Source organism: Aulonocara stuartgranti (assembly GCF_965226115.1).
Source record: "Aulonocara stuartgranti genome assembly, chromosome: 16".
NCBI lineage: Eukaryota > Metazoa > Chordata > Actinopteri > Cichliformes > Cichlidae > Aulonocara > Aulonocara stuartgranti.
In genome coordinates, this window is record NC_138952.1 from 8,099,194 (window position 1) to 8,121,788 (window position 22,595).

At 40.6% G+C, this 22,595-nt stretch overlaps 1 protein-coding gene across 1 annotated transcript; it reads right to left on the reverse strand.

The window, feature by feature from the left end:
* Positions 1-772: 772 nt before the first annotated feature.
* On the reverse strand, positions 773-19,103 carry LOC309691249 (actin-related protein 3-like). Its single transcript, XM_082508848.1, has 12 exons — positions 18,874-19,103; positions 11,299-11,354; positions 11,016-11,140; positions 10,486-10,596; positions 10,178-10,273; positions 9,351-9,458; positions 7,843-7,986; positions 6,442-6,615; positions 5,752-5,844; positions 4,636-4,761; positions 3,064-3,147; positions 773-1,719 (listed from the first exon to the last, which is right to left on the reverse strand). Exons 1-12 carry the CDS (start codon positions 18,915-18,917, stop codon positions 1,624-1,626), a joined length of 1,257 nt encoding a protein of 418 aa, XP_082364974.1. The 5' UTR covers positions 18,918-19,103; the 3' UTR covers positions 773-1,623.
* Positions 19,104-22,595: the final 3,492 nt, after the last annotated feature.

The window sequence follows — 22,595 nt, forward strand, 5'->3', positions numbered from 1 at the left end:
CAGAAGTTCAGAGCGATTTTTTTAAGGATATTTTCTGGGGTGTGATTTACTGAACTTTCTATTTCCTGATGTTTGATGGTAATAAAACCCTCAGACTCTGAGGTGGTTTATTCTTATCATGAGAGTCATTACTTCTTATAGGCCTCAAAATGGAAAATCAGATCCTGGATTTTATGATCAGGTGAGGTCTTTACTTAATCTTTTGGCTTATAATAATTCCATTTCCATCTCTTTCCATCCTACCTGATGGGATGCTGCTGAACAGTCACTTTTAGGCTTTATTTTCTTCTTAGAAAAAGACTTGACACTTGGTCAAAGACTGACACCATCACTGATTCTCATATTGCCGCCTTCATTAGAGGTGCTAGGACATGGGGCATATATGTGGACTCCATTTACATATAGGGGATTTTCACATGTCACCCTCCCTAGTCCTCCCTTGCCCCCCCATGTAAGATTTTATAGATCCACTACTGGATTTAAGGAACCTCACCTAGACCATCCTGGAGCTGAGCCTGGGGAGGGGCCTGTTTGGGCCCACAGATGGAAAGCCTTGGGGGACTGTTGCTAGTTGGATTGAGCAGTGATTGAAGGCGGGTGACTAAAAGACTCCAAAACCTGAGAAGACTGTGGTCAGTCGAGGGTTTGTTTCTATTACCACTCTATTTCGACCGATCTGGGATTAAAAATAGTTTAACATAGTCACCTCTTAATCTTGAGATGGATACTTGAGCTTTACTCTAATAAGGAGTCACAAAGACGACAGCGGGGCTTAGAAACAAATTTGAGCCTTTATTGGAATGTTGCATTAAATACACAAATCCCATTCTTTTCATAATTTGGTATTTAATAATAAAAAAAAAGACTTCTAGTCTAACAATACTGATCTGACAGTCATCCTTATTCAGTTTCACTTCTCTTTCCTGGAAACCTGACGTGGTCTGTGTGTGAAGAATGAGAGGGCAGACAGCGAGGACGCGGGGAATAAAAGAACAACGCCTACTCGAATTCAGTAAATACTGCGTATCAAAGCTGCACTGAGGATTAAAACAGTCTCTCGCTGGCACTGATATTCGTAACATTATTTCAACCCCTGATTTCCCCAAGTTTTACATATAAAAACTTTAGTATGAAATATAAACAAGCTCTTCCCAGGATGCAAACAGACAGGCAGATGCTGAAGCTGAAAGAAAAAAGGACAAAAATATGTTCTAAGCGTGATCTCAGAGAGTCACCAGATCTCGCCTGGGCTCGCGTTTTATTCGCATAAATAATGTTCTGGTGTCAGGAAAATACCATCCCACCAACATCCACCAACACCGTCATCATCATCGCCACTCAACAGATCCAGAAATTGTCTTAAAATCATTTTGGCTTACAGACTGTTTTCCCTCATTATGAAAAGAACAAAAAGAAAAGAAACAAGAAAACGGAAAAACATTCACAACACGTTTTCCAGCCCGTCTGTTTGGTCTGGGCTCTTTTTTTTTTTTTCTTTCCTCCTTTTCCTGGATTCTTGCACACACCTCCACATGCCACCAAGCGCTGCCTAACATCACTGCCTCAGACCCACCCGCACCCCACCCCACCCCACCCTCCTACTGCCAGCAAAACTCCAGAAAGTTAGGACATGACTCCGAACACGGGGTTGTGGCGGCAGATGCTCGGCCCGATCTCTTCGTAGTCCTTTTTGGTGTGGCACACCTGGTAGAACTCCGGCTGAGGAAACACAAAACAGGAGCTTGTCAACATTTAAAATACTGCAAACAATCAGCAGCCAAAGATCTGAAACAGGAGGCGTGGTGGAAAACTAAACAGTTATCGCTGAAAACATGGATGAAACACGGTGCTGAACTCATGTGAAACATCCAGTAGCACAAAACACAAAGCTTCCAAGATCTAAAAGTAGCTTATCGTGACAAAAGTATGAGATTTTGGGGGCTTATTTCTATAACAGGGAAGTACAGAGAGTTGACAGGAAATGACACGGTGACCTGCTCAACCAGGCGAGTTATAGTACCGTCCATTCTCCTTTAACTGAAAAACCATTAGCCAACTCTATGGATGATCTTCGCAGACTGTAATAAATGACCATACTACTACTACTACTACTACTACTACTACAACATCTGCTGGAGCAAACATTTCCTAAATTTGGGATGAATAAAACTGTATTTTTATTCTCTTACACAACTGGAAATCTTTATGCAAACAGAAGTGTCGCCCCCTGCTGGTCATTATAAAGAATGCTGTTGTAATAACAATATAGCAGACGTGTAATAAATACACAGAGGCTGATGGAGGACTTTACTATGTTTGGCAGAAAGATTCAAACTTTTCAGGGAGAGATCAGAGTGCAAATTATTTTAAAGTTCAAAACTCAGGTTTCACTTTACAAACCTGAAAAGTACTTCCATCTTTTACATACAGTCTGTGGCTTTATCTTAGTTTAGTTTTTCTTTAATTAACTGTTTGAGGTTTGAACTGTACGTGTGCTGGAGTGGGTTTGAATTGGAGTGTATTTATTAAAAGCACGACTCCTTTGTGATGTTTGATTGATTGACTGATCGATATATTGGTTCTAAATTTAGACCAAACCGCGGGGGTAAACAGGGGTCGAGGTACAAACTCAAGATGTTTGCGATTATCTGACAAAACTTTCTTTAACTGTGAATCCTGAGACATGAAAAGGATTGTTATTCTTATCGGATTATTCGATTTTTAACATCAATTAGCCTTTGGTGAATCAGCTGTCAGACCTCCGCTCCCACTCACGTTTCCTGCTGATAAAATTATCCGCCTCACTCACACAAATAACTCATCAAGAGACAGGGGAGGAAAAAGAATAATGAAATGTCACAACCACCCACAGCACTCACTTCCACTCAGAGGGACTAAAAGAAACGACACAATAAATGAGGGCTTAACTAAAGTGCGTGTGGCCTTAAATGCCACACGGGAGCAAAGCCGACATGCGGGTGAATCTAAAAGCAGATTTCCTTCTCCTGCAATAAAGTTTAACCACATGATGATGATGATGATGATAACATGAGAAATACTTACAGTTGATGCTAACATTGATCCACCAAACCACACTGCGTATCTCTGCATGTGATGAGTGATGACCTGGACATCGATCGGTTTGGGCTGCGGAGGAAACACAGAGGAAAGATTATTTCAGAAGTTGAGAGAGCTACAGAGTGAATGCAGCCAGGGGAGGACTCTGTAGTAGTGACATTACAAGAATTAGTCACTTTGATCACCACAGATTATATTTGAAACCGTGCAACCGTGCACGAACCCTGACTGACAGTTTCTCAATGTTTTCAAAATCTAAATCAGTGTTTAAGACTTTGTTTTTGGAGCTTAATAAACCAAAGAAAGTGCCGCCTTATATTCAGACCTTTATGAATTAGCCAAAGTTACTAGTACTTAAAAGTTACTATACTTAAAAGTAACTGATGCTTTACTTGTGAATATTTTCACATTTACTGGGCTTTTCTGAGCAGAACAGGAATCCATCAATAACATACGGGTGTGGTTTCTACGGTGCGTCCACCACTAATCAACCCATGTAACAAATAAACCAGGTGATGACAACATCTACATACAACCTGTGATTGCTGGTGTCCCCTAGTGTGTCAACTATATCTTAATATAAATAAATGTGGGATAACGACATCGAGAAAGTGACATCAAACTGAAACAACTTCACAAAATCAAGGCCAAGAAGATCCTATCCTGTTTTCCTTGAATGTAATTGTAATTCCACCTTTTAATGACAAATAGCTGTGAGGGTTCACAGGAGAGGAGAAGAACAGAGTCCAGCTGAGGCGGGGTGGATGGAGAAGAGAGTCAGGAGTACCTTGTCACAGATGAGTAAAAGGAAGAGTTTGCTGATCTGATATCTCTCTAATCCTGACTCACAAAGCCTGATCCCACCAGCTGTCCAGGACGGTGCAAAATTATACTTAACAAGTTTGCAACCGTGTGGCCTGGAAGGGTTTCAGTGTAAAGACGTTAAAATTAGGGACGGATCGCTCTGATATCAGCACATTTATTCACTTAAGTGTAGACTGTGGTCACGTGAGCTGGCATGACTGAAAAACTCCATTTCCAACAGTTATTGGAAAGCTTTTTAGTACAGTAAGAGAAACCTGAATCAACAGTTAGGAGGTTGGTATTACTTAAAACTTAAAAGTTTATCTGCATGTGATTTAAATAAGTGTTTCAAGAAGGTTCTGGACATTTCTGCTAAACCTGAACCTGCTCCTGCTCTACTTACGCACACCGAGGAGATTTATTCTGAGGTTCAGAACATTCTGGTCCGCCTTAAATTAGCTGCAGTCGCTGCTTGCTGCTCCTCTACCGTCTGAGGTAGATTTACAGCTGCAGGTCCGCTCGTAACGAATCACCTTTATGACCTGAGCATCTATGGAGCTATAAAAAACTGTGCCCTGCATACCTGAGCCTGAAATATTTCTAATCTTTTTAAGCCTCATTAGATTTTTATAGGGAGAAATTTGCTGTTGAAATCAGTTCATCTACTTTCAATAAACCTGTGTGCCGTTTTGTAATTCAGCTGATTGAGAACTATCGATCCGTGCCCAGTGTAAATTCATTTTTTCTGCTCACCTTGAGCTTGCCTCCGCTCAGCTCCTCACTCATCTTCAGGCGGGCATCGACCGTCCTCTTCAAGTCTCTCTGCAGACGGCGCCCAAAGTCCCTGAACATGGTGGAGCCTCCCGACAGGACGACGTTCTGTGGAAGAAAAAGGACGCCGCTATTACAGAGCTACGAAAAATCACACAAACGCTTAACACCAGTGACCTGCAGCCGACCAGCAGCCTGTATGACTCTTACAAACTAAACTCAAAATGCATTAAAACCCAACAAATGATCACGTCACATGATTTTGTTTTAATAAAAGCTTTAAAAAAGAAAAAAAACATTTCAAGACTTGTGATTCTTACTTTTTCACTCCTGTCTCTTTCAAACTAAACAAACATTCCCATGAGACCCTTAAAAAGACTGAGTAATACTGGCTTTCTAAGAGATATACCTGTACTCATGCCAATGTTGATATTTAAAGATTAAACATGGATATGGTGTTAATGAAGACGATGATCCTATAAACAGTTGCGTAACTGAACTTTTTGGAAACTCTCCACCTTAATTTACGTCATTTTAGAGCGATTTACCAAAAAGAAAACACACACATGCTGAACAAAGATGATTTTTACTAATAAAAAAATAAACATTAATCACACTGTTGCTCAATTTTCTATAAATATACAAGAAACTATTTATTGGATAATTTTTTGGCTATGATAAAATGGAGTGAAAATGTAATGTGACAGCTGTGAGTCTGCTAAAGCTGTGCCGTGCTCCTGTTACCTCGATGGTTTGGTGCCAAATGGTCGTGTTAAGTCTGTCTTTTTCCCACTATGGGGTTGGGATAATATCAAACATGTTTTATTCCATGGGCTCATGAAAACAGTCGAGCTCAGCATGGTGAACACCATCTGTTCTGTCAGCCAGTGTCATGTCCACCTGTTGTAATCTTTTTATTTTGACCTGTTTTTTTTGTTGTTGTTGTTGTTTTTTTTTACCTGAACAATCCATCAAACGCACAAACAGGAGCGTGTGCTTCAGTTCTCCCCCCAACAGCAGCATGATGTGAATAAGTCTTACAAAAATGCAGATTTTTTCACTCTTTGAGATGTTTGGTCTTCATGCGTGTCAGCTCACCTTATAGAGAGGACGCCTGACATCGATGGGGCAGTTCTGGATGACCTCGTCCACCACCTCGGAGATGGGCTGGGTGAAGTCCGGGTTGGCAAACTAGGAGGAAGAAACAAGGTTGACATGTCGTCGGGTGCAGCGTGGAGGTAGATACTAAATGTAGCCTTCAAACAGCAAAGTATAAAACAAAGATGTGCAGTTAATTACCACGGGTGGTTCACTGAGGTAACAGCAGAGCCACCTAATCAGCATTTATGAGCAGCAGAAAACATTCACAAGCCACCCTAATTCAGCCATAACAAAATATCAGAGCTTTGTGCATGCCTAATAATGTCGTGGGACTGGGGGCGTGTGTTCATTTGTTTAATTTTTGGGCTCTTTAATAGTTTATCCAGCAGAACACCTCAGACTTGTTTCTTTACAGTCCTGCAAGTTTGCAGCAGAGCAGCATAACAGCAGGACACACACTGGTTTCCCCACAGCTTTGTGTGTCAAACTAGCTGCTTACTAACTTGCAAAGTAAAGTAAACAAACTCACAAATTCCCTTTAATTTAACATTTTGTCTTTAAGTGCATGTGTAAACAATCCTGATAAACTCCTATATTGACACCACAATTTCCCACATGTCTCAGCACCCAATTGCGACAAACAGCAGGTCAAATTTGCGTTTCATGATTTGCACGGCACAGACAGACCTCTGGGTGGAAGAAGATCTCGGGTCCCAGGAAGCGCTCGTAGCCCACGTCGATGGTGAACTCCTTCTTGCTAATTGCGTTGATGCCGGTGTACTGCTTGATCCACTTGGAGCCGTCCGTGTCGTACTTCTGGAACTCTTTGACTAGATCCGGGCACACGTAGCTGAACCGCTCCTGGTGGTCAGAGCAACAGGAAAAAGTTGTGTTATATCAGGTCACAGAAAGCAGAATCTGCCAACTTAATCATCGCGGCTCTATTTGTGTCACAGCTTCTATTATCATGGGTTGTAATGCCGGAGTGATAGGAACATTAGGCACTGACACATTTGAATCGTGCAGCACTAACAGCGCCCCATACTCATTATTTTGATTTGCAGGGACTGGGGTACACTGTGCCAGCACACCAGGAGGCACCGGAATTAACATTTCCAGACACGATAGGCAATATGCACGACAGACAGTGCTAATGTTAATTATTTCAGTTCACTTCATTTCTTGTTTTCTGTTTCGGGGTAATGAAGAATGGCCCCTGACATCCAGAACAAAGTCCTGGATAACAAGCTGTTTAATAAACATGGAGGAAACATGGAGAAATGGGGCAAATCAAGAAAATATAGTGACTGACAGAGGGAGGAAAAATAAAAGAAAGAGCATTAACATAAAAGTCACATCAATCCGTGACCGGGAAAGTTAATTAATTGGAGGAAAAAATAATGAATTCTTGAGACACAAATTTAGCTGCAAAAAACAGAGAAAATATTGAAGTGTGCCGTCTGTGTCCCACAAGGAATCGTCTCAGGCTGAGTTTCAGGGAAACTGTGTGTGAAGGACGCCTGCTGCCTGAGACAGACTGATGGCGCCACCTGCTGTCACTGTGAGATAAATGCAGTGCAGTCCCACTTTGTTCCCTGATTTAAAAAATAATTCAGCGGAGTCCGGTGCTGTCACTGCAGCAAACGGAGCTCGAGTGCCCCGGCTCTTTTTCAGCTGAAGCATTTTAATCTAAGGAGTGAAATTAGTCTCATACTGTTGTTTTTTTTTTTTAAACAGCGTTCAGCTTCTGTTGTGCACAGAAACAGAAAATTCGGGCTATACAGATATAACACTGCCGATCCTTTTACACTAAAACACAATATTGCATTTGAATGCTGCAGTTTGTCTTTGTTGTAGCTATTCAGCAGTATGACAATGATATTTTAATGACTGTCAGTAGAACATTCTTCAATAACATTATCACCACACTGAGCGTGTTGTTGTGTGTGAGAGCAAAGAGAGAGCAAGGGGATGCTTTCAGCCTCTACAGCCACAGGAGACCAACATGTTGCATGCCACTGCTGACACATTGAATAACTATAATAACAGCCTCCCCCGCAGAGGCGGCGGTGGGAGCTGGAGCTGTACCTTCACTGCCTTGGCCGTCTCCAGCGACTGCTCCGGCGGGATGCCGATCTCTCTCTCCCTCAGGAGCTGCTGGGTGAAGTAGGTGATGTCTCGCCCTGCGATGGGAATGTGCTTTATACAGCTGCCAATTACATAACCTTCAGCCTAAGAGAAAGAGACAGGTGGAGAAAGAAAGACAGAGGATGTCATACAATCTGCAACCAAACAGAGATTCCAGCGGCTAAAGCTGGATGTGTTTTTCCATCACATCTGCGAGGCCCCACGGAGACGTGAGCGTGCTCAGCAGACTCGCTGATTCAGCCTCAGAACGAATTCTGCAAGCACATTTCCTCAAACTGAGTAATTTCTTCCAGCCTCCGAGACACTCTGCCCTACTTTTTAAAATCGGCACTATCCGGTTACTCAGCAAAATGGAAAAATATATAAACACTGCACACGGTCTATAAGACTTCAAAGAAACATACACTGCTGCTCTGCATCACAGGTAAATGAAAGCCATCTGTTTTTATTAACAGTTACAAATGACCATAATGAAAACAGCAATCAATTAAAACGCTGTAGAAATAATTGATTAAAATTAGCACAGGAGCATTTTTTAATGAACAAAAACAGTGTACTTGCTTCCTGTACACATGACATTAAACTCCATTTAACTCCTAAAGCACACACTAGAAAACATTTGGTTTGGTTAGTCATTGAACCAGGAAGTAGATGCATGTGAGTGGTTAGTTTCTCCAAAGGTTTAAAAACGCATTTCCGAAACTGTTTGCTTTTTTAAGATATCAGATTAAATTCTGGACTTTTGTTTTCTGATTTATATTAGAAACTCGACATTTCACGTCTCATATACACATCAAGATGGATCGTTTCAATAAAAGAGGTTCTGCAATAAGGTAGTAGTGCACACTGAAGGCAGAAAGGGGAAAAAAACAGTTAAGGAGCCTGGTGAAAAGGGGAAAAACAGGGAAAAGCTACGAGGAAATGCAAAAAAATATGTTTAATTTTCACATAAACAGTAAATTACAGAACAAAAAAAATGATAAAAGGTACATTTATAAGAAAAGAGCAGCGCTTTCAGGCACGACTTCAGTAATGAAAGCCACATGTCGAAACACACCAATCATATAAACTCGGTCTATAAACAAAAGTGTTGCTGGTTCTTCGTGCACATTGGAAGTTATACTAGAACTCTGCTCTGTTCCCATTTTACCTTCACTGAGCAAAAAAGAAACACCAGACCCTCCACTGCTCGATTTTTAAATGTTTTTTAAATGATTGTCTTTACTTCAAATGAACTGAGGTGGGTAAACAGATCAGAAATGAATCAGAAATGTTTTAATTTTAAGCTTTCAAACCATCACTTTCATTTCATGTTTCACAAAACATTTCTCGGTTGCCTTGTCGATTCTTCCCCTCTGAAACTTTCTATTTTCTTCTAATGAACAGAAAACAAAAATAAGTGCAGCTCAGGGATGAGTGTCCTTCAATGGCGTGATCTGTATACTCACCACAGGGATGACGTGGGTGACGCCGTCTCCGCTGTCGATGACGGTACCCGTCAGCGTCCTCTCCCCGACCTGTCTGGATGTCCAGGAGGCAGCTAGAGCGAGCACAGCCTGTCGCGCACACATACACACGGGAATGTCACACACTTCACAGTATGTTCACACTTCAGCAGTGCTAGTGATCGTGACACACTGCTGTGAACTAAACATGGTCACATGATCACATGATATGAAAAGTTATTCAAAACAGACATGCTATAACTGAACCTTTCAAATTCCTCCATATACAATCATATTCTGTTCACACACGGAGGCTCGTTTGTGTCTTTATAATAGAACATACAAAACAAACGCTACATTAAAAGTATTTTAAGTAAAATCCATTTCAGAATCTCAAGTTTTGCTTTATGTTGAACTGAATCTCACACTGAGATATCAGTATCAGTATGGGCGCGTCACACAGGAACAGATACCTGCTAATTAGTGCAAATAAAACTCCAGAATTTCACTCAGTAATCTGAAGCACAGACTTTTTATACGGTCTGTTAGTACAATTAACCCCACAGCGGCCTTTTTGTTGATGAATAACATCATTAAAAATGTTCCAAATGGTTCCAACAGCACACAGAGGCCAACTAGCTGACAGCTACCAGCTAGAGCCACCTGCCCTATAAAGTTTCCAGGACCCTATTATTGCAAACTTTACACTCCTATATAAAGTTACCCCCTGTGCAGTTGAATTAATTCTAGTCTTCACTGCAAAATAAAGACACAAACATGCCTCCACAGTTAAACAAACAAACTAGAGCTCTAGGGTAAGGGAGCCTGACCTGCACAGCGATGTAGAGCCCCGGTACGTTGAAGGACTCGAACATGATCTCGGCAGTGTACTCTCGGTTTTCTGGTGTGTTCAGTGGAGGCTCCGTCTGCAAACACAGGATGTGGTACAGTTAGACTCAAGTCTGGACCTAACAGTAAAACTCTGCAGATCAAAAACACTAACACAGATCTACAAATACTCAAACATATTCATGGCAGAGCATTAAATTCATTTATCTTTATCTTTCTAAGAAGTGACTGTTGCAGTTAAACTGAATGTTTAACATCACTGGAGAGGCCCTGTGTTTAAGACTCTTACCAACAGGAAGTAGTGGTCCTCAGGTTCGGCCCTCAGGTACTTAAAGATGATCTGCTCCATGAAGCGCTCCATTAGATCCCAGTCCTCCACAATGCCGTGACGGATGGGCCACTGTTGCAACAAAGCTCAGTTTAATGAGTGACATTAGTGACTTTACAGAAACCTATTCTGGGAAGCTAAAGATGGCAGCTCTCCTTCCTCAGCCTCCAAACACTCAACAGCTGAACCCTCAGCAAAGTCACAGACCATCCACTAAATTTAGATACTCCTACAGTCTCATCTATCCCACTTTTTAGCTCTGGGAGTCCAGCTCAGCCTGCAGTTCTCACAAATTAAAAATAGAAGGGAGCGCTGCCTGAGTCTGCCTCTTCACAAGCTGTTAGTCTGTCTCGGGTACAGAGAAACATCTACACGATGCACCCCAAAACCAAGTAGCCCAGCTTGAGCCTTGATAAAATATCCAATCTCTCCTTGTTTAGATGAAATTCACATCGACCGGGATTCTCTGTATTCCTCTAAAGGTCTCGTACCTTAGTGGAATACGTGGGTTTGTCTATGGCTTCATCTCCGATGTAGAAATCCAAATCATCCACCCCCTTCATCATCCTACGCTGGGCCTGGTCCCCGACCTTGGCCGACTCTTTGATGGCGATACCTGACGAGAAAAGAGAGAATTAAACAGAGAAAGAAAATAAACTGATAAAATCTGGTGCATTTTATGACTAAAGACATTAGAAAAGTGGAATAATGTCAAACATTTGCAGAGGCCCGTTGGCGGAATTGGTTTAAATACGTAGGATGCAAAATACTCACATGATGGAATGATGAACTGTGGCTCTGTGTTCCCTGCATACCCCAGTTTGGTGTAACTGCAACAGACAACAATCAGTTTCACTACAGGGAAACAGGCTGCACGTCATGGACATCGAGTCTGTTGGAACTGCATTTGTATGCGAGGCCTTTTCCTTCAGTAAAGATTATTTCTGGCCCTATCGTTTTGATCAATGGCATCACTGTCCCTCAGGCGCACTGGGTGGGTGCCAAAAGCAGCAGCGACTCTGGGGATTGCTAATGGGAGCCCCCTGAAAGAGCCATTCATGCTGTATTGGTCAACTATGTTCGTCTATGTTTGTCAAGGAAATCAAGCGTCTTTCATATAACTCGGGCAGCTGCATTTGCAGCGTTGCTGCAGTACGAGAGAATCTGTAAGCATGATAAATGACTTAAGATGTTTAAGATTTAAGAATGGCTGATCCTGAGAGAGCACACCTTCAGATTTAACATCAAAGAACTGAGTTTACAACTGTCTCTCCTCTGTTTGAACAATGTTTCGCAGGCACATGTGAACCAGATGTGATCCCGGCTCAGGGCTCCTGTACTTCCTGCACACAAGGCCCGAGGGACCGATAGAGGACCCTGCTGACGAATGCCAGAGCACCGCGGGCAAAACAAACCACATCCTGGTCACAACAGTGGCTGCTTTGAATTCATCTTTGCAAAACGAGGAGCCGGAAGGACATCAGCAGTATCTCAAAGACGCTGAAGTTATGGCACAACAAATGTGCTAAAAATACGACTCAAATACCAACTTTAAAGATAAGATTCATATGAGGCTGCTCGCTTTTGATCTTCTTCATAAGAAATCAGGAACAAATATTATTAAAATATAAAAAATATTTAAATGTAAATAAACATTTAACTAAATGCTAATCAGATGATACCCACCTATATTTACCTACGAGACCAGTTTACATTAATAAATTAGTTTAACTACAGACACCTCTTACAGACATAATGGCCTAATTTTCTACTTCTAAACACCATTGCTAATCATACTGACTCTGGATGGCATGACCTTGGAATCCAGCAATACTGTGAGGAATCTTTTAGTCATTTTGGACCAGTATATGTTCTTCAATGTGTAGATTAATTAAAAATGTAGGACTGCTTTCTTTCATTTGATGATTATTGTTAGAAAAATTAGAAACATCCCCGTCTCAGAGTGATGTTGAAAAATTAGTTTATGTACTTTTTACTTCTAGACTGGAATTCATTCATTCAAACTCTTAAAGACCTCACAGTATCTTATTATCGTAACAGAGCATTTCTCTCTCAGACTGCTGTCTTACTTCTACAGTTTCCAAAAGTAAAATGGGAACTTGCTAAAACAGCCCGAAGCTTATGGCTGCCCCTCTCTGAGCCTGGTTCTATCTGAGGTTTTGTGCTCTTCGTGAAGTTCATCCTCCCCACAGTCACCAGAAGCTACTCACAGCCAATCATCTGACTGTACCGTCTATACCTTACAATATAAAACACCTTTAAGCAACTGTTGTTCTGAACTATGGCTATAAAAATAAAAATTGAACTGTGAACAAAATATGTTCAATGATGTCATCACTTCTCCTCCCATATTTTCTAAATTTTTTCACCTACAGATGAATTCATTAGATTTGTTTGACCTCAAGCTGCTGTAATATTTCACTGAAACTCCTTAAAATGAGACGATGAACCTCAGGAGATTTATCCAGGAACAAACATCTATTTAGAATATTTACCCTGTAAGACAGTTATGATGGCTTTTGAGTTTCCTTTCCAATCACAGGTTTCTTTTTCCTGCACAGCACCTTCTGATGCACAGGAAACGCTGCAGTTTGTGTAGAGTAAATACAGACAGGAAGCAGAGATGTACGATTAAGAAGAAACCGGCTGGGATGGTGAACATAGAAATAAAAAAAACCGCTTTTAACCGCTTGTTTTGTCTGATCTCATTGCCAAAGCCTGTGAGAAAACATCAGCTTTTACATAAAAATAACTAAATCGTCCTGATAACTTGTGAAAAATGTGCAAGAAAAATGTAAAAAATAAAAATCCCCGTTAGAAAGCCCACATGTTCTGCAGATCTACGCATGTCTGTGTAGCTGGGAGACAAAAAGGGAAACTCTGCTTCACAGCTAGGCAGATGTGCTCCACCATCTGATTTATGTTTCTGGGGTCAAATAAAGTTAAAGTCCTCTGACAGCAAGAGGTACGAGCTGACAGGCAAGAGTGAAAACACCACCCAGTTCTCTCTTTTCCGCTTCAGCTCAACAACTTTTGGTTATACGGTAAAATCTTATCTGGCATCTTCACACTTTATCTGTACAGCACATTGAAATATTAACAGAGCTCTGGCCAGCACAGATTTTTATTTGTTTTAAGGTGCAGCCAGAAAAAACAGCACAGCAGAAACTCGGAGGGAAACCCACCAAACCTGTGCTCCTGGAGCCTGGAGACCTACTGTATGATGTCACCATGTCTGCTGTGTCTCTTTTTACTGAATTGTCAGGTGAGACTCAGCAGACTCAATATTTTTACTTAACATGAGCTCAGATTTTTGTACTTTAGACACTCACAGCGACAAACTGAGGCAGAGTTATTAAGAGACCATGCAGCTTATCGCATGAATTTTGGTTTAGTCAAAGTTATTTTAAGCCACACAGAACAGATAACTGCACCCACCAGCCACAGCATTAAAACCACAGCCTGAAACTGAGGGCTGCTTTGCAGACAGCTTCACCTGCACCAACAGCACACAAAGCTAGCAACGAGTTTCTCGGCTGGTGGAGCCCAAACAGAGAAGAAGTGTGAACAGGCGCGGTGAACGCACAGTTTCTTTCTTCGTGATGAAATGTAAGTGTGGTGCTTTCAGTTTGTTTTACATCCTAAATGGCTCCTTTCACAAAAAAAAAACAAATTTAAAAAAAAACCAAAAACATAACAATGAATGAAAATTTCAAAATATATTTTTTGCCTTTATTGCATTGTGAAAGTTTATCTCAAAGTCAAAAACAGTGACGTGAGTCTGTGGGAAATCACCTCATGTGAGCTATGACCTCAGTGAATTTGAATCTATAAATAGGATGTTTGTGTTGTAAATTAGAATCATCAGGGTCACAAAGGATGATAAAGCAGGATTTGATTTACTGTGTCGTTGTGAGTGAGCAGCATCCCTCTGGACCTCAGTCAGGCCAAGAAGGAGCAGCAGAAACGCTCATGGAAAGCACTGCTGACATATGAGTGACTGTGAATCAGGCAGCAATGTATCCCATAGCTGCTATGACATCACCCACTGACATCCCGTTACGAAAACTTGAGCTAAGCAGTTTCGTCGTCACCATCTTGGTGTTTTAACATTGGACATGACGTCACAACAGTCACTAGTCAGGCAAGTGTTTACAGAGGTCTTCAGACTTTTCTAGGACTGGAAGTCCTTTTGCAAACACATTTCTCGCCCCCTAGTGGCCATTAAAAAGTGATCGTTTAAGATACCTGGAAGCTAGGTTCATCTTTTCCAGAGTGTATGCTTCAGACAGCGAGAGGAGAAGGCAAACGGTCTTCAGCAATGCAGTAAATTTGAATATCATTCATTACTTTTTGTGTGCTTACAGTGATAATATTTAACTGACACAAAATCCCAAGGGTCGCCATTTGGAAAGCACTGGAGCTGTTTGTCTCTGAGGAAACCTTAAAGATTTATGCTGCTTGATTAAGGAAAAGAGTGAGCTGACAAAAGTTGCCATAAAAAATGTTGTGCAACTTAATTTCCTTCATCAGTGCGTAATTAGTCACATTCATGTTGTTAAAGTCACAGCTACAGAGTTATTAATGATGATGATCTGACACATGCTACAAGTGATGGCTTCAAACTTTGAATGGTAAACAGACTCTGTTAATACTGCATTTCTCTAGTTTTTCAAGCACTCAAAGCACTTTATGATACGAGTAACACTCACACAAACATTATTCTGCGACACAAAGAGCTGTTTAAAACTATAAGTGTGTGAATAAACACTAGAAAACTAAACTTCTGAGAAAAATGAGAACCAATAAAACCACTAACCTGATCAACCTCCTAAACCTCAACTTCCCATTTATTTAAAGAAAATAAACTTTCAAAATTTCATCACAAAAATGACCACGATTCAGGGTTTTATTGCCTTGGACACAGCTAAAAATGAAAAACCCTGTGCTGGCAATCGTAAAAACAAACAGCTGTATCACATGTGTAACAACAACAGTCCTCTGAAAACCTTCATTCCACAGAGCCGTCCTAGCTTGCCTACTTTGACCTGCCCGGACACGCTTTTAAATAAAAAAAGAAAGAAAGAAAAAAGCACGTCACCCAGCACGACAGCGGACACATCGTTGCACAGGACAACACGAGCTGCAGGTTTTATGCTGCCTTTAGCTAAATTATCCTTTATTTTTATTGGAAAACACAGTTTTTAAGTCCAGCATGAGCTTTATTTATGACACCGCTGAACTCATGTCAGAAGACCCCCACAGGTTGCTTCAGACAGAAGACTCCACCCAAACTTCAGCTGCAACACCTGCGATTGTTTTTTTTAAGGAAGCTTTGGTGTCCAAAAAAACCAAAAAACAAGTATGACTGTGACTGAGCTTCTTTCAGTCTAATCTGATAATATCATCTTGGCCACTCAGAGGCCTGATGATGTGTAAAAGGATGTGAAGCGGTCACTGTATTAGTCAGAGGCAGCTGCTGAGCCCCATCAGAGCTGTAAAACATCTGCCCACAGCTGGCACTGTGTGCCTCCGCCGCAAAGTTTCTACTTGGAAAAATAGAAAACTCTTCTTTCTTCTGGTCAGAGGTTTGCATGGGTATAAAAGTGGAACGTGAGGGTTATTATGAAGCAGTCTGCTCGCTGAGGAGAAATTAGCTCACAGATTTCGCTGCAGTAGATTGGTTAACAACCTGAGGGGATAGGCAGGCTGCTGATACGAGCTGTATACACTGTGATGAGTTCAAGCCTCCACATGCAAGCAATGCATGGCACGTTTAGCCCAGATTAACAGAGCAAGCACACCTATCACACCGGCACCACCTTTTAGCCAGGGCTGCAGGTAGTTAGGATAAAAAAAAACACCTCCCTCTGTTTGTTACTGTTCACGTTCTTGCAGCGTTTGAGCCTCTGAAAATGGCTGCACAGTCAATTTTAATATTTCAAACAAGCCATTACATAAAGCTGCACTCCTATCACGACTCAGTTGGTGCATTTTGAATGCACTGTGGTGCCCACCAAAGATCTTTTAACCTTTCACCAGTTTGTAATCATTTTCTTTTCACATTTAGATTCATTTTGTTCATCAAATGACCAGAAACATTAGATCAACTGTTCTTCTGTGTATAATCACACACACAAGATGCTTCCAACAACCAAAACCTTCACCTCAGAAAACCATCCTAATTTCTTTTTTTATTTTCCCCCCTAAACACTTTTGTGTATTTTTTCTATCACCTTTAACTGTAAACCTGCAGCATGTCCTAAACAGGAATATTAAAGAACATCTGCCCTTAAATGCATCATGCAGCATTTATGAAGCAGCATTATGGAAATGATGTCAGCTGTAATGTTGTAAACATGTTTTTAGGGCACAAAAAAAGCAAAGGTTTAAAAATATAATTCACAGAAAGACTTTTTAACGCCTTCCTTCCTCATTCATAAAAAAGAAAACAGTCCTGCTCATCTTTACAACTCATCGCGTGGTTCAATCATTAAAAACAATCCTTTCATTTATAGTTTTTGCAGCGTGTGAAAGGGGCAGCAGTTCCAAGGGAGTTAATGCAATAATTTCTTCAGATTTGTAGAACTTTCAGCACATCCTGACTGCTTCATTTTACATGAACTGGAGTGGCAACAGTAACAACGTTTTTAATAAAAACTTTCTCCAAAGTGTCCTTTCAGGGTGGCCATGCACATGAGTATGACTTCAGCTTGAGTAAAAAGGCTACATTTTTCTCACAGTCTTGGTGATTTTCCTTCTGTGAAGAGCCAGCATTTATTTGGTGGATGTCAACATTTTTTAAAGCAGGAAAAAACCCTGAAGTTGTTTTACTGTCCAAATACTTATGGACTGACCTCATTTCCCCCCCAAAGTCCCCAAAAGGGAACAGTACAGCTGAACAATATCTTTCAGAATCATCCCTTTCCAAAACTTCAGCTAATTGTTAACATTTTATTTTATTTCCAATTACCTATGAGCCTGGAAAATGACAAAACATTCTCATATCCCACAAGACTAAAATAAATTTGACCATGTTTCAATACTGACTCTAACTCTTTCCTTCCTCCTTCATAGAAAAGGAAACAGCATTTTTCAAATGTCATGCATGGTTTAATGCATCATCTAACAGAAAGTCTGCACCCAAAATTAGGCTGTTGACACCTAACACAGCATTTCCATTAAAACCACGCATACAAAATCATTTCCATCATGGCAGCGTTGAGCTACAAATTCACAAAAAAAACTGTGTCGCTGTCCAAATATTTATAGACATGGCTGTAATACTTAGATAGCATGTGAGAAAAATCTGTTAGCTTCAACCAAATTAAAAAATAAATAAATAAATCAGAGAGTGATAGCAGGATAGGGGAGAAAGATGTGTTTTGTTCTGTTGTAGCTAGTTATTGTGTAAAGTAAAAATGACAGTGATTTGGTGGTGATTAAAATACGTTCAGAATTTGCAAATTAATGATTCATCTCATAATGGATGACAGACTGCTCTCCTCTACATAACCTGGCTTTATAAGTTAAAAGTATCGGCATTAATATTTGCAAAGCTAGCCCTGTATTTACTTTATGGGATTGATACCAAAATTCCAAGAGCATTGCACAGCAGTACTCTGATCAATGCAAGGAGCTGCAGGAGGAGCTCAGATTGTCTTTCTCTGTTTTTTTCCCCTCTGTCCTCTAACACAACATCCGATGCCAAAGTTTTAGATGTTTTTATCTGCGAGATCAAGTCGTTATGAGAAGAATCGTCGGACCGGTAAAAGAGGCGAAATTAGAGAAGTTAATAAAAAAAAAAACCACGCTCGGATGCCGAGAGACGACCATATATGGACTAAAAAACGTGAATGAGGAAGTGTAGGCTGTGTAGGAAGTAGTACCGCGCATGCTCAATCCCAAATTAGTGAGCAAAGAGATTTATGAATTACACTCGTTTTTACAATCTTTTTTTTTTTTTAAAGTGGGAGCAAACACAAGCAAAGAAAATTTTATCTTATTAGCATCAGATATTATCATGAGAGCGGAGGTGCAGATTTTCCAGCTCCAGATGAATGAGGGGAACCCTTCCTGCCTCAGGTCTGCACCAGAAAACACCACCTGAGCGGCAGGAAGGAGAACCAGAACAGGAAGGCGTTTAAACTAACCCTGAAGCTCCCGATAATAAGCAGTAATAAGTCGCTGTTAGCATGTTCGCTCGCTGCCCAGCTGTGAGTGTACACAGACACACACCCATGGCTGCTGCCCCTGCTGACACTGACAGCCCCCTCAGCCCCCGGGCTGCCCGTCTGCCTGCACGGCGGTCCGAACTAAACAGCTTACCCTGTGCCGCAGTCGACAACACACGCCGGTAACCGTCCAGCCATCTCTGCCCCCCGGGTCTCTGGCGCGCTACGAAACCGTTAAGATATGATGGAAAGCTGGCTGTGTCGGCTGGAGGATCTGGCTGGCCGTCCACAGGCGGAACCCTAAGCCCCGCACACTGCCGTTTTCCACTTCCGCACTCGGCTTCTGGCAGGCAGGGAGAGGCAAGATGGCGGAGGCCGGGCAGAGCGACGCAGGCAGGGACGCGGAGCTGTCAATCACCGAGATAGGGCGGGGCCACAGTGTGGCGGACCAAAAGTGCCAAAATCAATCAGCAATCAATCAAAAAATAAAATAAAATAAAATGAATGAATTATGTTTAAGGGAATTTTAAAAATAAAATTGCGAGTAACAAATGAAAACTAATATTTCTATGAACCTAAAATTTACTTAGTTAAAAAAGGTAAAGTTAACTTATTTTAAGGTTTTATACATATAAATATATATAGCCAGGTTTGAAAAAAAAAACTGAAATTAAAGTTGCAAAAAAGCTATAAAAAGTTCAAAATTAAAAGAGAAAACAAAAAAAAAAATTTTCTCATCAATAAAAGAATATTTACTGCATCAGTTTGTCTTCATTTTATCTGAAACACACAAGGATCAAATCTCTGACTTTATTTTGGGGATATTGTCCTTAAATATAACTAAAGCTTTCACACAGGAGTCATAAATGATATGAAATAGAAATAAATACCTTGAACTGAAATGTCATATTTGATTCCACCACTGAGCTTTCTTTTTTCCAAAATAGTGTGTATATAGTAAAATATCAATAATGTCACTCCTGTTACGTTTGTACCATCAAACTGAAATGAGACTAGTGTCAGCAGCTACACTAGCAAACTGTTTTACTAGCTAAACTTAGCATCATTGTTGTCTATGGGACTCAGTTCACAGTACATGATTGCCTTTAAGTGTTGCTCCACAGCTTATAAATAAAGTGTTGTTATCACATTCATAAGTGTCTCCGTCTGCATTTGCATCCGTTTTCCTGATTCGGCCGTGACAAGTTCCTCCCAACCTCTCTCTCACACCGAGTCAGGCTCTGACTGACGAGAAGTTTAAAGTGTTGCTCGAGAATCTTCCTCCAGGATATCCACTAACCACCCGCTCCCTCCATCACTCCGAGGACAAGGATGGCCGGGAGGCTTACGGACACTACGTCAGCGAGCCGTGGTGTCAGGTGGGCTTCTCTGTTCCTTTTTCACTTATAAAAACAAGAAAAATGAAGGAAACCAATGAACAGATGCCCAAGAAGCTGTTTAAAGTTATACATTCAGGCACAGTCGGTATAATCAAAGTCATGACTGTTTGCATAATCAGCAGGAAACACTTTGAGTCCATTCCAGCTCCTTTGGTGCAACTCAAAGTGACGACAGGTAACCTGGATACCTGCAGCTCATTCAGGTCGTCCAGCTGAAGGTTTCCTGTGTCTGACATAGTGCAGCAGATCTACTCCAGCCTGACTCTTTTTTTGTTATCTTTAAATTCCACCAAATACTTAGATGTTATTGTTTAAGTAAAACCAGTGAGCGTACTTGAAAAAAGCGTGGTTGTTACACACGTTCTGTTACTGAACTCTTTCAATTTCTATTTCAAATGTAATAAAGCAAATAAAATGGCATAAATTGGCTTGTTTCTCTCGGCTCTTCCGGCTTCCGGCTCTTTTTAGAGAACCGGCTCTTTTGGCTCGGCTCACTAAAAAGAGCCGGATCTTTCGGCTCCTAACCGGCTCTTCAGGTTGTTTTGTTGCTTTAATTAATTTATTATCAATAAAAATATGAAATTATGCACAAAAGGAATTACTAATGTAAAAAACATCGTGGTTTTATTTATCTATGTTTACATATAAATATATACGGTGGCCCCTCGTAAAAAAAAAAATGTGCGTCGATGCGTCATCACTTTCAAAACAGACATGGCGGCAGTGAGTAGCGGCAAAATGAGTGAGGCAGCCACAGTTGACTTAAATCACTCCACCCGAACACACAGTTCTACATTATGGGGATATTTTAACAGAAAAGGAAGTGATTCAGTCGTTTGCCGGCTTTGTAAGGTGGAAATGGCCTATCATAAAAGCACAACGGCTATGCACCAGCACCTCAAACAACGGCATCCAGGAGCAGCTTCTGCAAAGGATTAAATGTTTTAAATGTTTTGTTAACTTTTCCTTAATTGTATATATGTTTGCACATTTCATTTCTTGTTAAATGCTATCTGTAATATAAGATTGTACTACTACTACAACTTTATTTTGCTATTTTTTTATTAAAAGGTGTTCAAATGAAGAAATCTGTGCTTTTCATTGAGATATATAAATTAGTAAATGTGAAATTGCTATACAAGTCAAATAATGGGGAATTAATCGAATCAAATCAAAATAGAATCAGATTGAAAAATTAACTCATTCACTGCCATTGACGTCTATAGACGTCAATTGAAAAACTTACGTTGACTGCCATTGACGTCTATAGACGTCAATTTCGTTTTTCAATGGGAGGGGCTAGAATACAACCTCAGGCAGCTTGTCAGTGAATTTTATTTTTTCATATATTTTTAAATAAATTGTTTTGATAAAACATAACCTTTCTCAGTGTTATTTCTGTTTTATAGAAGTGAAAAACTATTTTATATGTTAGAGGTGTCACAAAGCAAGAAATATTAGTGTCAAAGGCACTTTTCTGCTTGAAATGTATTTTTCACAAAAAGCTCGTTTTCTCCCTTTTTTTGGTCAAAACAGGCATTTTTGGTGGAACCCACCTCTCTTCTACAGCTGATTACTAACGAATGGAAAATGGTAGAAACAAGCTTTTTTTTTTGGATGAAAGAAGAGAGTCTGTTCTTCATTTTGGTAGGTTCAGCGTTCATATGATCATAACACACAGTTTTCTGTGGCTCTTCAAAAATGAGTAAAAATGCTCAAAAACCCTGGCAGTGGGGAGTTACCTGATTTGAAAATGGCTGGCAGTGAATGAGTTAATCGCTAGATTCATTGATTAGGAAAAGCCCAGCCCTAGCCCCTAGAGACAAATCATGTACAAAGCTCAACACTGCGCCTAGCATCCTGGAGTACTTCCGTTGTGTTTTGTACGTGTTTTGGAGTTTGTAGGTGTTTTGTCTCTAGGAGTCACCGTAAATATACTTTTATTTATTCACTCCACATAAAATGTAATAAATAAATAATATAATACAAAAACCAACTATTTACATTTCAACTTTTAACTAATTAAATTTTCAACTTTTTTTTTTAAACAAATGTAAAGGGAAACAACACAAAACACTGCAAACCACAACACAATGAAATATAAATTAAAATATGAAAACAAAAAGAACATGCATATTCTCTGTCATATGGACCTGCATGAATAAACTTTCTGAATCCTTTATCATCTGCAACTGAAAATAGTTGTGGATGATTACTATACCTTCCTAATGTGACGTTGTTGTCCCTGGCTCTCTTTCTCTGTCTCTCCCTCCGGCTGTGTTCCTGTGCTACTGCGAGTGTAACTACCGCCCCTCCCCCCCTTCCCTCGCGTGCAGAGTGAAGCGGAAAAAGTGCGAGAGAGAGGGTGTCGTTCACTTCAAAGAGTCGGCTCTAAGAGCCGTTTCGTTCGCAACCGACACATCACTATTTGACAAGACCAAAAATCATTATTTCCATACTGGGACAATATTAGGAC